This window comes from Natator depressus, chromosome 3 (genome assembly GCF_965152275.1).
Source record: "Natator depressus isolate rNatDep1 chromosome 3, rNatDep2.hap1, whole genome shotgun sequence".
Lineage (NCBI taxonomy): Eukaryota > Metazoa > Chordata > Testudines > Cheloniidae > Natator > Natator depressus.
In genome coordinates this window covers 83,170,744-83,188,427 of record NC_134236.1, presented here as the reverse complement: position 1 = coordinate 83,188,427, position 17,684 = coordinate 83,170,744, and the positions used below count along the sequence as shown (strand labels likewise).

Genomic DNA, 17,684 nt, shown 5'->3' with positions numbered 1-17,684 from the left:
GGACTGTTAAATCACCTAGTCTGACCTCCTGTATATATCACAGGCCATTAAATTTCACCCAGTTATCCCTATATTGAGTGCCAGGAACTTGTGTTTGACTAAAGCAGGGGTGGGCAAACTACGGCCCGGGAGTCGTATCCGGCCCTTCAGACGGTTTAATCCAGCCCTCAAGCTCCCGACAGGGAGTGGGGTCCGGGGCTTGCCCTGCTCCACATGTGCCGGGGCTCCATGCGGCTCCCAGATGCAGCGGCACGTCCCCACTCTGGCTCCTACATGTAGGAGTAGCCAGAAGGTTCTGCACGCTGCTCCTGCCCCTGCCCCAAGCGCTGCTCCTGCAGCTCCCATTGGCCGGGAACTGTGAGCATTCATGGCCCACCATACAATTTCCATGCCCAGATGTGGCCCTCAGGCCAAAAAGTTTGCCCACCTCTGGACTAAAGCATATCTTCTAAAAAGGCATCCAGTCTTGATTAGAGGGCTTCAGGAGATGAAGAACCCACCACTTCCCATGGTAGTTTGTTTCAGTAGTTAATCACCCTCATTATTAAAAATTTGATTAATTTCTGCTTTGAATTTGTCTGGCTTCAACTTCTAGCCACTGATCCTTGTTAGGCCTTTCTCTGCTAGGTTAAAGAGCCCTTTAGTACCTGATATTTTCCCCCTGGGAGGTACTTATACACTGTAATCAAGTCACCTCTTAATCTTCTTTTGATAAACTAAACAGATTGAGCTCCTTAAATTTCTCAGCGTAAGGTATTTTCTTCAACTCTCAAATAATTTTTCGGGCTCTTTGCACCCTCTCCAATTTTTCAACATACTTTTAAAAATGGAACACCAGAAGTGGATGCAGTATTTCAATGTTGTTCTCATCAGTAAAAGAAGTAAAATCATCTCTCTCTCTTCCTATTCCCTTGTTTATATATCCAAGGATCACATTCGCCTTTTTTGCTGCATCACCACACTGAGAGCTCATGCTGAGTCACTTGTCCATTATGACCCTTACATCTTTTTCAGAGGTATTGTTTTCCAGGATACAGTCCCCCATTTTGTAGGTTGGGCTGCATTCTTTGTTCCTAGGTGTACGACCTTCCATTTGGCTGTATTAGAACACTTTTTGTTTTGAATGGGGCCAGCTTACCAAGAGATCCAGGTCGCTCTGACTGCCCTGTCTTTGTCATTTATCACTCCATCACTGTGTGTGCCATTTCTGAATTTTATCAGCTATAAATTTATATTTACTTCCAGATCATTGATAAAAGTAATGAATAGCATTGGGCCTAGTACTGATCCCTGTTGAACTCTACTAGATACATCTCCATTCTATGATGATTCCACATTAGCAATTACTATTTGAGGTCTGTTAGTTAACAAGTTTTAATCAAGTGCTTTATTAACAGTGTATGATGCTCACTTTTAATCAGCATGTCATACAGTATTAAGTCAACCCCCTTACAAAAGTCTAACTGTATTACATCTGTGCAGTTAACCTTTATCAACAAAACTTTTAATTTTAAAGAATGAAATCAGGTTTGTTTGACAAGACCTGTTTTCCATAAAGCCTTGTTGACCAGCACTAATTACATTCCCATCCTTTAATTCTTTGTTAATAGAATCCCATTTCAGCTTTTCCATTATTTTGCCCAGATTGATGTTCGACTAACTGGCCTATAATTACCTGGGTCATCCTGCTTCCCATCTTCTGAATATTGTCACATTAGCACTCTTCAAGTCTTCCAAAATTTATTAAAAATTAACGTCAACAAGCCGGAGATCTATACAGCCAACTCCTTTAGGACTATTGGATGTAAGTTGTCCAGGGCTTCTGATTTTAGAATATTTATTCTTGGCAAATGTTAAATAACATCCTGTTTAGTTACTAGGGGACTGGAATGTACATCATCCCACTTCTTTCCAAATACAGAGCAGAAGTATTTATTGATTTCTTCTACCTTTCTGTATCATTAACTATTTTACCATGTCTCTCGAGTAATGGGCCATTGTTAGCTTTTCTTTTGTTCCTAATATACTTAAGGACTTTTTTTTTTTACTGCCCTTAGCCCTGCATGCCTGGGATTTTTTCCCTTGATGTCTTTAGTTTCCCTTATCAGTGTCTACAATTCCGTAACTTTTTTTAAATTTATATCAATTGCTATCAACATCCCTTTTTTGCATTTGTTTTATATATAATTGCTGCCTTCGCTTTCTCATTGAACCAGGATGGACTTTTACCCAAAGTCTTTCTTGATTGTAGAATGGTAGCTTTTTGGCCATCTAACCAAAGTCTTACGAAAGAACTCCCAGTTTTCATTCACCTTTTTCCTCCCAATCAATTCTACTCTTACTTTTCTTCAACTTTGGAAAATTAGCCCTTTTTGAAGCACTATGTTGTGTGTATTTTACTGGTTGGGACTATTCTCCATGATCTGGTTACATTCAATATGGGTAAACAGTCGCTGATCCCAAGGCAACTACCAACTTTCAGTTCAATGACTAGTTCGTCTTTAACTGTCAGAGTGAGGTTCACAATAGTTACCTCATGTTGTGTGCCATAATTTTTGTGTTAAAAAATTATCTGACTTTTAGAAATTCTAATGGTGTTTTAGTACTGGCTGTATGAGACCTGCATGTGTTTCCCAAATTGAAGTCCCTCATAAGTTTTCTTTTTCTTTTTTTTTTTTTTTTTTAACACGTTAGAGGTGTGTGTAAGGAGTAACTCTCCCTCTGATCTGGTTTGATTTGCTTCTTCCTGGCTTTGTTAGTTACTGGGAGCATATGGATAAAAGGTATTTTGTTTAACACAATAAAAAAATTAGCCCAAATACTATGGGAATGACAAACACAACTGAGACACCAATTCTTAAAGATTCAATTAGATTGTGACATTAATGTTGTAGATGATACGGGGGAGGAGAAGAGATGGTTCTCTTTCAAATGATGTATTGCTGTGTGAAAGGTGTGTGCTGTCCCTGCTCGCCCCCTTGTGGCCATGTGCTTTGCTATGGATGTGCCCTGCCTTAATTTTCCTGATTAGGTTATCACATAAAAGCCTTGCTAATTTTATTATCAAACAATGTCCTTTTTAGAGGGAATCACTTATTAATGGAAAATGTAATAAATTCAGGTAAGTCCTTTACCCAGGCTTCTTACCTGGAAGACATATTTCATCTGAGTTTCAGTCCTGCCTGAATTCATCCCACTCTCAGGCACTTTATCTGCAAGACGCTTTCAACCCTGTTTCCTTAAATGGAGCCAGGGCCTCTTCATGGCCTTCCTGACTGCCGCTTTTCTCCAGGCAGCACAAAGCTCCTTGCAGGCTGGGCCCCCGACAGCTATGTGGGAAGTTCCTCCCTAAATTCCTTATCTTGGAGTTCTCTTGCTCTGTTCTGTGGGAGCTCCTCTCCCTTAGGAACACCTGAGTGCTGGTAGCCTTTTATCAGGTCCATGTGCTTGTTAGCCAATTAGATGCCAACCAGCCACTTAAGCAATAAATTACTTACAGGTGGGCTGAGATGGGATTCTCCCCTTACACCCATCATGGGTAGACTGGGCCCTGACTCCCCTTAAAGGTGAATACAGAACTGGATTTTTAGAGCACTTCACATTTTAGTAATGAAAAGTGTATATAATGGGGGACTTACAATAGTGAACTAAAAATCGGTAGTTCCTAAATAGTGGACAAATATAATGGCTATTAAGTCTTTTAGTATCACTGTCTCTGACATCACAACTCTTTTAGTACTTTAGGATGTTAATTTCCCCCGTATATCAACCAGAAATGGTCTTGAAATCTGTTTTACATTTCATTCAAAGAACCCTATCTGAAACAATGCAGTACCCCATGGCATTGCAGTGTCACATATTAGGTACTAGTCCTCAAGTGGGACTTAAGAGCCCATGGCCTTCAGACTTGGAGCACAGGAATGCTGCCCCTGGGAATAACAGATCGTTTTGTTTTTGTTTAGGAAGTTGTAATAAGGGAGGAAGATGAAGAACTTTCTGATAAAGGAAGTGAGTCTGATGAAGAAGAAACTAACAGGGACTCTCAAAGTGAAAGAGATGATGGAAGTGAAAGAGACTCCGACAGAGAACAAGATGAGAAACAAAACAAAGACGATGAAGCTGTAAGTCTCGCTTTGTGGTGAAGGGTGATTTTGCCTCTGGAGTTGTGGGGAAGACATGTTATCTCTTTAGCAACCACCTCAGGCTGAACAACACAAGGATGAAGTAGTAGCATCAACTCTCTCAGGAGAAAGTCATATTAAGTCTTCCTCTTCCAGTGTGAGGTTGCCATGATGCATGTCCCTTAGTGCAGTGTTCCCTTACAGAAAGGAATGAGAAATGTTAAAATTACAGAACAAGAGAAATGAAAACTTCAGTTTTAGCGGAAGAATGTACTAAAGTTTTTCAACTTAATTTGACAGTTAATCGACTTTGATGCTGTGAGATTTCAATATAAAACCTCCCCTTAAATTTTAAATCCTTGAAACACCTAACTATTATGCATTGTACAATGCATTTTACACACATAGCAGTGGGAGAAGTGTGTGTGTGTGTGTGTGTGTATGTATGTATGTATGTATGTATATGACATTTGGTAAGTTAGAATTATTGTGAATTTGGGTTGTATTAGCTCCAAGAGGCTTGTTGTGCTAGGGTCTCACACAACAAAATAGTGGCTTCTTCTCAAGAGATCTTACAGTCTAAGTATAAGATAAGAGAAAACAGTTGGATGCAACAAACCGGGTGAGCACAAGGTGGTAGTGTGATAATTAAGTGTAGTGAACAATGGTCGTGGCCAACCAACTGCTTAGCCATTGATGAGTATTTTGTAGGCGACATTGAAAAGGTAAGTTTTGAAGAGTGATTTGAAAAAGAATAATGTAGTGGCTTTGCAGATTTTTACAAGGAGCAAGCACATTTTCAGAAGTGTCCATTTGGCTGGTCTCATGTATTTCACTGCCATTTGATTTTTAAGCATCAGGCTTTCAAATTTGAACCCTGTCTGCACTTGCCTGTTTTTTGTACAATATGAAGCTTAGCACACACATTTACCATGCTGTCTGTGTGCTGTTCTTGATGTGCTGGGATTTCATTTTTAATAGGAGAAGAGATGACTAGACTAACTCTTTAAATCCTTGTTGTCTTCAACAGGAGTGGCAAGAATTACAGCAAAGTATACAGCGAAAGGAGCGGGCCCTTCTGGAAACCAAATCAAAGATAACACATCCTGTTTACAGTCTTTACTTTCCCGAGGTCAGCAACAGTGAACTTTATTAGAGCTGTGACAAATGGGAATTAATGCAACCAAAGTATACAACTTAATAGTTTAGAATTTATATATTGTTTTAAAGTTAAAATTCTAATTTTTAAAATTGCTAATTTATACAGAGCAAAATTGCTGGTTTGCTTGAGACTTGTCTTTCTATATATATATATTATATAGAATATATATTTTTAATATATTAAAAAAAAAAAGTTACTTCCAGTATAGCTTTTTTTGAAAACTGAATTTTTCACTGGATTCTCAAACTTCGATGTGTGAACTCCCAAGTCCCTGTTGAGCAGAAATGATATAAAACTTCTGCATTCAACTTTTGTTCTCCTCCAACTGAGCTATTGCATATAATTTGGTCACAAAACCATATCTGTCAAGATCTGCTGCAGAGAGCTCTTCTTGGATGGTGACTTCTTATAACCCTTCTCTCATTCCCCATTCTCTCTATAGAGTGGTATAGCAGAGCAGCAGTTCTGCTATAGTTAAGGTTGATAGTCATCTTTCAAACAGTAAGTGACTATCCTAAATAGTCTAAAATCCCTATGATGCCTCTCATTATCTAGAAATTTAGTGTACATTATGGGAATATAGGGTAGTATTAGTGGTCCAATTTGGGGTTATTTGAGCAACAGGGTCCCTAAGATAAAGCCCCCTTAAAGTTAAATGTTTACAAAACTCTCCTGGTGATTCTAAAGGGGTTTTGCTCTGTACACATGAGGCTGATAGACTGTAATCCTCCCCAAACTGATCTCACCTGCTCAGAATTGAACTCCGTTAGTGTGTGGCCCCCACTGCCTCTTTTGGGAAGCAATGGTTCAGAAGTTATTGAAGGTTAAATTTAGACAGGTCAGCTGGAGCCATACTGACCAGCCAAAGAGTGAAATGTGCATGTGTAGCAAGACTAGAGCTTGTTACAAGCTGGAGGGTTTTCAATCAGCCTTTGTTCACTCTAACTGGGTAGCTCAAGATGACATGCTGAGCATTTACCTAAGCAACACGCATGTACTATGAGTTCAGGCCTTACCCTTTGCAGTTTTGATAGAATCTGTGTTGTGCACATTAGTTGTTCTGTCTTCATTCTGAAGGGGCTCCTTCTGGAAGTTTTGCCTGAAGACTAAAGTTTCTGGGTTAAGAGCCAATATTTTCAAGTGCTCTAAAATCCACAGGGAGTCTGGTTTTTACTTTAGAAGTATTGTGAAAGCAATCAGCATTAATTAGAGGGAAGATGAAAGGCTCTAGTAAGAAGTTACGGCAGTGTAATCATGACTCCTGTTCCTTGCCTGTTTCCTGAATAATGGGACTGAATGTGATTAAAGGAAGCAAGTCACTGAGTCATCTGGTCAAGGGGTTAACTGTAACACAGCTCCCATTTTCAGATTCTCAACTGTTTGTTTTGGTGAAGAGCTAGGGAATATGTGGGGGGGGAGGGTTGGAGCAGTGAAGGGAGGTATCAGAGCAGTGCAGGCCACGGTAGGGGGTTGAGATGGTGCAGTATAAGGGGTCTGCCCCTCTGCCACCTAGGGCTGTGCTCTGGCACAGCTACTGAGGGCCCAGCACACCCCTAGGCAAAACCTTTAGTGTAAGGGATCATCCAAACACTGGTTTTGAAAACCCAGTTTCAGTGAGTAGAGTTTGAACAAAGAACTGGGTTTCCAAAAATGTAACTTTCTATGATTCCTTAACAAATAAGGGATCATTATCAAAGGGAACGTTTGGTCTTAAGGAGCTCAAAAGTGTGGACACAGCAGACCCATCAGATGGGAAATTGGGTATTGTTGGGTTAAAAGCACTCTCCACGCCAGTTACTAAGCTTAGCTGATTTTAAAGCTTTAATAAGAAAAATTTAGGACAATTAATTAAGCATAAAGCAGTTTGATCAGGATAACATAAAGATCAGTCCTGGGGCATAGGTAGGCTTTCTGTCATCAGATCCATGCTGATCCAGTCTGTGTTGCTCCACCCCCATTTATTAAACACACACCCTTTATACATTGTTTCATAACATTGAACAGGTACAAATTATTAAAACTACCTCAATGATAAATATTTCATTTAAAACCAATTTTAATACCTTTTTACTTCTGCTAAAACTCCAACTGATACCTCATATCTATTTTTTTTAAGCATTGTTTCTATGTATTCATTATTTCTTATGACATTTATCTTATTGTTACTTTGATTTTTATGGCCTTGGAGTTGCTGGTTAGTTCTGCACAGTCAGTGTTTATCCTCCCTACTCTGTCTTGCTAGTAAATTATACGTTGTATGGTTCACTTCATCCTGTTATCCACACATCAAGAATCTGCTATAGATAAGGCACAAACCAACTTTTTGATTTTTTTTCCAACCTTTGAAAGCTGTGTCAAGAAGTCACATACAGAAAGCAGAAAAATTCCCTTTTATGCTTTCTTATAACACTATTAAATATATATCTACTTCTCTAATGTTTAATATACATTTGTCTAACACAGTTCATTATACATTTCTTTATAGCACCTTCTCCTCCTGTGACATACGTGGAGGGGAAAGAAATGGAGCCATCTGCACCTTCTTCCACTCCTACCATACTCCCCTACAGATACACCCCTCCCCCCACATCACCCAACAATTCCCCTTCCATCAGTGGCTCCCCTTCCCTCTACTGCATCCTGATCAGTGGAAGGAACCCAGAACTCCCCTGGATCCTCTTGCTGCCTCCATCTTGCTGCTCCTCAACATTTGGGGCCCCTGTTAATGCCCACTCTGCCATTGCTGGGGAGGGAGGACTGGGCTGTCTGGATAGGCAGGGAGGTGAGATGATTCATGGGCACTGAAGTCACTAATATGCAGACGATGTCTTCTGTTTTCTGTATAATCATTTCCAAGGAGCCAGCAGCAGTGGAATGGGGAAAACTGAGCTGTAAACCTGAGAAGTTATTTTAAATAAAAATAGGAAATTAACTGCCCAAAAAGTTTAATTCAGACTTAAGGTTGCCCAGTGATGCCTAGTGCTGTTTCAGAACATCAAGTTACCTATGCTCAAATCTCTGAAAACTAGCAAATGAAGAGTAAAGATACACACTACCTCCATAACACAACCTTAACTCTGCCCTCTTCAGGTGATGCCCCAACACATTCATAGCACATACTAGTACCCTACTCTTACAATTGCTACAAATACTGTGGATACAGAATGCACTGGATACTGAGCACAAAACAAAACGTGGGTTAGAGCAAGGTGTAGTGAACAGAAGCTGTCTAAACTCAAACCATGAGCCTGCACAGATCACCCCAAAGTTGCTAAATGTTACCACCCATTCACCATTGCCAGGAGTATTGCTTCTGAGACATTGCTTTCACTTACCCCACTCACTGTTCACAGGAGATCGCAGTCATGTATGCCACTGGACTGCTGAAAATCCCCATGGTGAGAAGACCCTGGTGCACTGCTACTGATGCACCTACAGAACAGAACATTGGCATACTTGATCCTTCGAGGTACACATACACCTCGGGGGGGGGGGGAAATAGTGGGTGCTGAGCAGCCACCAGCAGGCCCCTTCCCCCCCCCCCCCCCCCCCCCCCCGCACCAGGCCCTACCGATCAGCTCATCCCTGTCCCCCGCAGTGCCGCCATCAGCTGTTTGGTGGCATGCTGGGAGAGGAACGGGGGCAGGCCTGGGCAACGCGTGGCCCAGATGCAGGGAGTGGAAGGGGTGGAACCAGCTGCTTCCAGCCACTGAGACGCTGCTCTGCAGCCCTGCGCGGCCGTTGCCTGAGAGACCATGGCTGGGGAGGTGCCTCCTGCTGCCTGCTTGGGCTCGGGTGCTGGAGTCCCCAGCAGCTGAGCCAAGCAGGGAGCGAAAGAAACCTCCTCCCCAGCCAGACTCTCTCAAGCAGCTGCTGGGCAGGGCTGCAAAGCAGCGACCGGGAGGGGCCGGCGTTAAAAGGGTCTCCCTCCTGCTCCCCGCCTGGGCTCCTGGGGAGCAGGGAGAGCAGCAGAATGTGCCGGGGGGGCAGGCGCAGTGGGAGGACAAAGCGCCTCCCACCCTGCAGGTAAAATGGGGCAGGGAGACTGGTGGCGCTGGGCACCGGGGGACATACATGTGACCTGCCCTTTTGCTTGTGCCTCCTCCCCACTCCCCCATGGGGAGGCACCAGTTGTATATGGGGCACCCTCCGGGGAGGGGACAGAGCAGGGGGTTGAGCACCCCCAGGAAACCTGGAAGTCAGCGGCTATGCCTCTCCTCATATCACAGTTACAAGTCTTCCAACTCCCACTAATCCCTCCACCATTCAGTGCAGCTACATCTAACACAGTGAATGCAGCTGGAGTGGGTGCAGATAAATGCTGCAAATCAAATCTGAAGCTCCTAGTTCTTCATGTGCTACTTATGCACTACCTTTACTGAACAATTCCTAGTTGTTATTGCCAGCTCAAGGGGAAGAGTTAAGGTTACATTGTGGGGGTGGCATATATTTTAACTCTGTATTTCCTGGTTTTCAGAGGTTTGAGCGTGACTGAACGCAACATTCTAAAAGGCCATGAGTCAGCACTGAGCAAACTTAACTCTGCTTTAACAAACTTCTTGGGCAGCTAATTAATTTTATTTGCCAGGGCTGTATCTTCACTTGATACATATTCCTAAATAAATAAATCTCTTCTGTTCCCTCAATCATAGATCCAGAAACTGCACAGATTGTGGCTTTGACATTTTTAGGTAGAATTATGCCCCGATATTCCAGCTCCATGAACATACTGGTTCCCTGGCATGCCTGCACTTGTACCCATCTGTTAAAAGGCATTTTGCCCACGGCATAGTAGCCTGCCAGGTTCAAGTAGGCATACACTGTCGAATCCAACCATTAATCGGTTTAGAAAGAATGGGAAGGTGGCACCTCTCGTGCAAGATTATCCCTCTGTGACAAACCATGCCAAATTAGGATTGCACGTTTAATTACAAGTTGTATCTGTTGACCTCTGTGAAAGTTATAACTATGAATGTCTCCTGATTTTTTCACAAAAAGAAAAGGAGTACTTGTGGCACCTTAGAGACTAACCAATTTATTTGAGCATAAGCTTTCGTGAGCTACAGCTACAGTGAGCTGTAGCTCACGAAAGCTTATGCTCAAATAAATTGGTTAGTCTCTAAGGTGCCACAAGTACTCCTTTTCTTTTTGCGAATACAGACTAACACGGCTGTTACTCTGAATCCTGATTTTTTGTTTTCCTGTTACCGTTATTGTCGAAAATTGTTTTTAACACCATCTTTGAGGCATGATCCATGCCCTAACAACTATATCTATTGCTCAACTGTATGTTAGAATGTAAGGGAAAGAGGTACAACATGTAAATGGTCAGGATGGTAATTGGCCACCTCCATAAATATTTGAACACAGTATTACAGTGTAATACCTAAAATATTCATTGGAGCAGGGATTGGAATGCAACTCTCGCTGCTCACAGGTGAGTGCCCTAAGCCTATAGAGTCATTCTCTCTCTTGCTGGCCCATTGTATATAAAGTATTTCCTACAAGGTAGGACAGCTTCAACAGGAGTTATTGAGAATGAGACATCCTAGAATACCCCATAGCTCAGTGGTTAGGGTACTCTCCTGGCAGGTGAGAGATCCAAGTTCAAGTCCTTGTTCCGCATCAAATAGAGTGGGGATTTGAACCTGGGAGTTCCACATCCCAGAAGAGCTCTCTAACCATGGGGCTATTGGTCATAAGGGCAGTTCACCCCCTTCTCCTGGGTTTTGTGAATGGTGCTGAAGGCCCTTATTAATCTAGCGTGAAAAATCAAAACATTTCATTTAATAAATGTCAAAATGACATTTCCTGATTTTTTTTTCTCGACTGAAAACAGTTAATCAGAATTGACACAAATTCTCAAAATATTTTGGTTGACCCAAATCTGCATTTGTCAATGAATAATTTTAACTGAAAATTTTTGCCCATCTCTGCTATGTTTCTCATAATTCATAGTGTGTACTTGGCTCACGCTTTAGTTATCCATTGCTGCATAGCTGCCACTGACTCTCATACACTTAAATGCAAATTTCCTCTGCATAGGATCCTTCTTCACTATTGAAAATTATTTAAAAATAGTAATCTGATATTGAATTTTAATTATTAAAATGAAAAATCAATCTGTCCTCAATATCCACATGTGATAACATGCACATAGGAAACTTAATAAAAAATGTAGCATTTTTTAAACTTACAGCAACAATCTAAACCTTTAAAGATCAGTTTATGGATGAGTTCCTGCATGTCCTGTCTTCAGTGACTGGCCCATTAAACACACAAAGCTGTGCTACTACCGAATGGAGATGCAGGTGCTTTCCCACTGATTGATATCCCGTAAAAATGGAAAGTTAATATGTCAAGTTAACTTCATGTTCTCCTCACCTTGAGCTGATCAATGCAAAATAGATTTTGTGCTAATCAGCCTTACTGTTCACTAGTGTGTTAGGAATCCAAGATTTCTATTGGTGGTAGTAAAAAATAGATCCTGCTATATGTCTCATGTGTGTATTTTAGTGGGATTTCTGTGATTTACTAGTCTTATAATTAGTCACTTTAAAAAGTAAAAGAACTTGTAATGTACTGTTATTTTGTAACTTAAATTTCAATTTAATTCATTGATTAGTGTGCAATCCTTCTGAAAGGCTTCTGAAATATTTGCAAGCAAAAATTGTAGTTAAAATACTAGTTGAGGTTGAAAGTGTATTTCAGTGAAGTCCAGACATCATTTCACATTCTATACATCATTTAATAAAAAATATCTCCCACCTATGGAATTTGAAGGTGGTCCAGTGTTGCTAGAGGTTCTAAGCCCTGCCCTTCAGCATGGACCACCAGAAAAGTTCCTTCAAAGCTGTAGAAACACTCCAGCAACCATTTATTAACATTGAAACAACTTTCATATAACACATTAATTGACCATAAGGCAACAATATGTCTGTCTCCCTCTAGAGAGAGAGATTTCAATTTGTTGATATTGTATTGCGACTGTTTACCAGACCACCAAGATGAGTTGAATGAGGAGAGAAGTTGCTTACAGAAACTGACATTCTAGTTTCTCCCAACCATTTTGTTTTATAACCTAAACAAAGACTATACATCTTACCCTCTGTTTTTTCGAGTATAGTGCCTCTTGAGTGGGCTGCATATGCTCCATGTTTACACTACAGTGGCACAGCTGTGCCTCTGTAGCACCAAAGAGTAGCTGCTTCCTGCCTCAATGGAAGGGGTTTTTCCATCGATGTAGTTAGTCCACCTCTCCAAATGGCGGTGGCTAGGTTGACAGAAGAATTCTTATCTACCCTAGAGGTTAAGTCAACCTGACTGTGGTACTCAGGGTCTGAAATTTTTAATAGTTCTGAGCGATGTAACTAGGTCAGTGTAATTTTTAAGTGTAGACCAGACATAAGTAACCTGTTCCTCTTCAATGTGCAGTATGTACTGTAAGTTTTTAACTCTTACAACGTAGTTTATTCTTATATTATATATCTGCACTGTAATAAATTATTATGGTATACTGGGCCTTTTAAAATGTTACCTCTACTTTCTAGTCTTTCATATTATTTTTTTTAACAGGAAAAACAAGAATGGTGGTGGCTGTATATTGCTGATCGGAAGGATCAGACATTAGTATCTATGCCATATCATGTGTGTACACTCAAAGATAGAGAAGAGGTAAAGTATTTGTAGATTTGAGTATCAAACACTTAATTTTAAATATTTATAAAATACATTGAAGTGGTTTACAGGAAATAATAGTATAATTACATAGCATATTCTGAACTGTAATGCTGTGTTTCCGTAATCTGTTTTTCTTAGGTAGAGAGAGACTAGATATAGTTTGTCTTCATCTGACTGATAGGCCAGGATCTTTATATTACTGAAGAACTTCGTGGAGGGGAATAACTTTGAGCAGTTTTATTGTGGCTTCTTCTCTTTCCAGAATTGAGGTTGAAAATGGTGAGGTTGACAAGGAGGAACTGTGATTGATTCTGGCATGAAAAGCTGATGGCCAGCAGGATTCATGTGCATAGATAGCTTTTAAATAAAACAGTTTAAATGGAGGACAGCAAATATTGATAACTTCTCTGTAAAACAGAGATTTGGTGAATTACTAATCTCAGCAGTTGGTTTTGGATGTTGATATTCCACAGTGTAATATTATTAATGTTATACTTCTGTAGAGAAATTAAAAGTTGGAACATTCTTCTTGTTTATAGGCTATAGTGTTATAAAATAAAACTGTTACATGAAAAGAATCGGTGTAAGACATACTACTTAATTTCATATGGGTGGTTTTTGATATCAGTCAGCAAGGTGGGAGATTTACTGTGTTAGGGCTGACCTGATTTTGGAGGTCAGAAAAGGGCATGTAAATGCTCTGTTACTTTGTTATACTACATGGGTTAATTTAATAATGATTTAAGTCATTATAAAGTATTTCTGAAAATGATGTATTTTGCTTTTTTTTATTGCTTACATCAGTTCATCCTACAGATTTCACAGAACTTTGTTCTTTCAACTAGATTTTATTTTATTATTGGAAATAAAACGTTCTATTTCTACGCAGATGAGATTTTTCAAGTTTGTTTACCTAGTTTTGCCTTTGGCAGTATGGGCAGTAAGCGCAAAAATCATCCCAATTATTAAGCAGTTACATGCAGTTCAGCTCCCTCTGTGTTTACTCTTAGCACTTTACCTTTTCTGTTTTTCTTGGACCTCTGAGCAAATTCCCACTGCCACAGAAATATTTACTTGTCATGTCGCAGTTATTGACAGTGGCTTTTAACTTCTTAAAAGTAGAATTGTAAAATTTCTTTCATCACTTAAAATTGCATCAATTCCTCCCTGTTAACATCCTATTTGAATGTTTAATCCTTTCACTCTGTATGCAAGAAATAAGTGCTGCATTTTTACTTAACTATATTGCTAATTAAACTTCAGTATGATATAGCAGTGGTGATAAGGTACATGAAATACTTTCCACAGACTAGCTATTAATCTCTAATTTTACTATCCTTTTTTACCTTCAAAAGTACAAAATAACTTTTTTTATGAAACTTAAAAAAAAAAAAAATTAGGGTCATTTTTCCAGGACTACATATAGTAGAAATGTGATGTAGTGATAAAATTAATCCTTTGCTCTAGCTATTGTGCTTAGATATCCCCTCTCTTTGGTGCCCATTTGTGGCTATTAGCATGTATCTCATGCATGTATTTTACTATGTTGTGGCTTATGGACAAAGTAGCACCCTTCAGTAACTAAAAAGCAATCACTATTATTTTGTGATATGTACTGCATGTTAAACTGTAGAAGTCAATTACACGTTGTTCACACACGTCCTTTGAAGGTCTGCTCAGAATAAAAAACATTTGGAATTAATTGTGTTTTCTAGGTAGAACTGAAATTTCCTGCACCAGGCAAACCTGGAAACTACCAGTACATGGTTTATTTAAGATCGGATTCGTTTATGGGTTTGGACCAGGTTAAACCATTGAAGGTGATATTTTAACCCTAGCAGATTTCTTGCTAAAAATCACTTAGAACAGATGGTAATGTGCACATAACTAGGCAGAAGTGAGGCAGCATGAAAACAGTTTTTCAGCTTTAGATTCAACAGTTCTAAGATTTAAGATTTCAAATCTGAACAATCCTTTACTGTAAATTACTTGCCTGATATAGAATGCTAATGTAGACTCTTTCACATTAAAAAAAACATTATGAATCAGTCAGTTTTTTCAGGAAATGCCAGGCATGTGGTCAAAAACAGCCATTTCGTTTTATTAAGTCACCCAGTCTCAGATAAGTTTGTATATGTATTTAAATATACAGGTGTGCTTTTGTCGTTGGGGGTTTGCCCCATAAATCAGATAGTAAAGAATATTCTTTTTCAAAATGTAGACACACAGTCAATGAGAAATTCTAACACACTGACTCCTCAAAACAAACTTGTTTACAATTTTATGTGGTATAAGAATCAGATCATTTTTCATGCTTTTCTGATATTTGTTGTCTCATTCAATCACCTTTTTTGTTTTCTCTCTCTCTCTGCCCAACCGCTCTGTGCAGCTGGAAGTTCATGAAGCTAAACCAGTGCCAGAAAATCACCCACAATGGGATACAGCAATAGAGGGTGATGAGGACCAGGAAGACAGCGAGGGCTTTGAAGATAGCTTTGAGGAAGAAGAGGAGGAGGAAGATGATGATGATTAAACAGTACTATTAATAAACTACAACATTTGCACACACTGCAAACTTTTGGTCTGACTGTGGAACTGTACAATAAACAAGAAACACCGTGCAAAAGCATTGAGAAGGCTGAGTTTAGTTTCTCTCTTTACCAAGCGTTGAGTGCATTATATAACTTCTCGGTGAAGGTCAAACAAATGTGTTATGATTGGTACAACGTGGAAGATGCTTATGGCTTGTTACAGCCATTAAGTGCAGGATGGTGAATTTATTTCAATTGAAAATAAAATCTTTTTTATTATAAATGTCCAAAAGCGTGGGCTATGTATTGTCTGATCAATTTAGGGTCCAATAAAATAAAAGGTACTCTTAGCTAGGAGCAATCTTTAAATCAATTTTTCTTGAATTTATTTTGGAACACGTTTAGGTATGATTTACATCTCAAGTCTCTGTTTGAAACGACATCTGCTCAGGTTTCAAGCTTGGTAAATTCTGTGATATTCATTTGATATTTTGCAGTGATACAGCTTAAATCATAGCTTTAAATCTTCTGTTTTTTCTTTCATGGTCATCACAAGTTGGCATCATACCTCTGGGCACATTCCATGTAGGCTTGGGGGCTGCCTTTTGGGACTCTACTGCCTTTTCTTCATTGCCCAGAATTATCATGCAGATTACAAACACTTCTTGACAAGGTCATAAAATGTTATTAATGGCTTAAAACATTTTTAAGCCTATACTTCAGCAGATCAGTGCAGGATCTGATTCTTTTGATAAACTATCTGTCTAAAAATGAGTGTGGAACCATACGTTACACAAAGTTGGTAGCTTATATGTAATACCTTTTTGTAAAAAGTTCACTCTGAAAGTTGAAATACATTCTTAATTCTTATCTACCTGACACTGTCAGAAAACTTTTAAGGGAAAAATAGTGTGCAAAGGAGGCATGTTTTCTATCAGTTTTGAATTCCTAACAATAAACTGGACAAAATTTGATGACTCTTTGCATTTGTAATTTTGTGCATCCCTTTCTTTTTTATCCTTGTCACAGGGCTGAACAGGGTCAGTAACATGGGAACACACACTTTATTTTCCAAGCAAATATTTACTTAAGGGGTGGGGCACCCTACGTGGCTACTAAGGTAGCAGGTATTTCTGCACAGCTCAAGCAAAGTGCTTATAGGTTTCCCACCCCAATATAACCAGTAAAGGTACGCTGTATAAATGTGATTACAAATGTCAATCATGTAAAGAGAGATGTATATCTCTAAGTGCTGAAGAACTGCAAGGCTGCAATACCATAATACATATTGTGTGACAAATATAAGTTTGTCCTGCAGGGAAATTTCCACCCTATGGAAGCCACCCAAATGCCAAAATAGCTGCTCACTAATTTGTGACTTTGTTTATTAAAAAGGGTTGTCATTTTCAATGCAAATTTACATTGATATATTGTTTGTAATTGCAATAGTTGCAAATAAAATTTAAAAATGTCCTAAATGTGAATATAGTATCTCTTCTGGAGTATAGCACTTCATGCTTATGTAGCAGCAGCAGTGTAGTAGCTGCGTAGCAGATAAGTATGAAGATTGCACTCCTGCCTGAAAGCCTGATTCAGTTTAGATGGCTTGTCACCTTTTAACACCAGTGATGAGCATTCCTTTGTACTTTGTATGGTTTGGGATTAATTTTATTGTCGACTGCATTATGCAAATAGGTGATGCAATAATTCTTTCCCAGAGAATTCCAGTAATTTGAACTGTGCAAAAGACATTTCACCGTTGAAAGAAATGGGAGAAGAGGAATCAGACCTACTGTATCAAATAATTCAGATGATTTAGTTGGGGATTGGTTCTGCTTTGAGCAGGGGGTTGGACTAGATGAACCTCCGGAGGTCCCTTCCAACCCTGAGATTCTATGAAATAAGCAAAAGAAAAATGTTAAACTTTAATTTAGTTATGTTAACTGCACCTGGAAAAACAATTTACTATAACTTTTAATTGTGCTTAAAATGCAGGAGATGGTTTGGAGAATCAGAGATGGGTGATATATTCCTTTATGCTAATATTTAGGCACTTAATTTCCTGAGAGTGGCAACTACTAGGTGCTTAGCACTTCTGAAAATCACTTCCCTTACTTTTAGAAATCTTGAGTTGAATATCTTCCAAGGCCTAACACACAGAGAAGAAAAGATTGTATTAAGAGAAAATAA

The 17,684-nt window shown here is 39.4% G+C and overlaps 1 protein-coding gene across 1 annotated transcript in view; it reads left to right on the top strand.

Moving 5' to 3' along the window:
• SEC63 (SEC63 homolog, protein translocation regulator) overlaps positions 1-16,445 on the top strand; it is a 100,368-nt gene extending 83,923 nt beyond the window's left edge. The window contains exons 17-21 of the mRNA XM_074948198.1: positions 3,963-4,121; positions 5,152-5,253; positions 12,859-12,957; positions 14,679-14,783; positions 15,353-16,445. Coding sequence (XP_074804299.1) covers positions 3,963-4,121; positions 5,152-5,253; positions 12,859-12,957; positions 14,679-14,783; positions 15,353-15,496 — 609 coding nt within the window. The 3' untranslated portion in view covers positions 15,497-16,445. The remainder of the gene's footprint in view (positions 1-3,962; positions 4,122-5,151; positions 5,254-12,858; positions 12,958-14,678; positions 14,784-15,352) is intronic.
• The last annotated feature ends 1,239 nt before the right edge of the window (positions 16,446-17,684 follow it).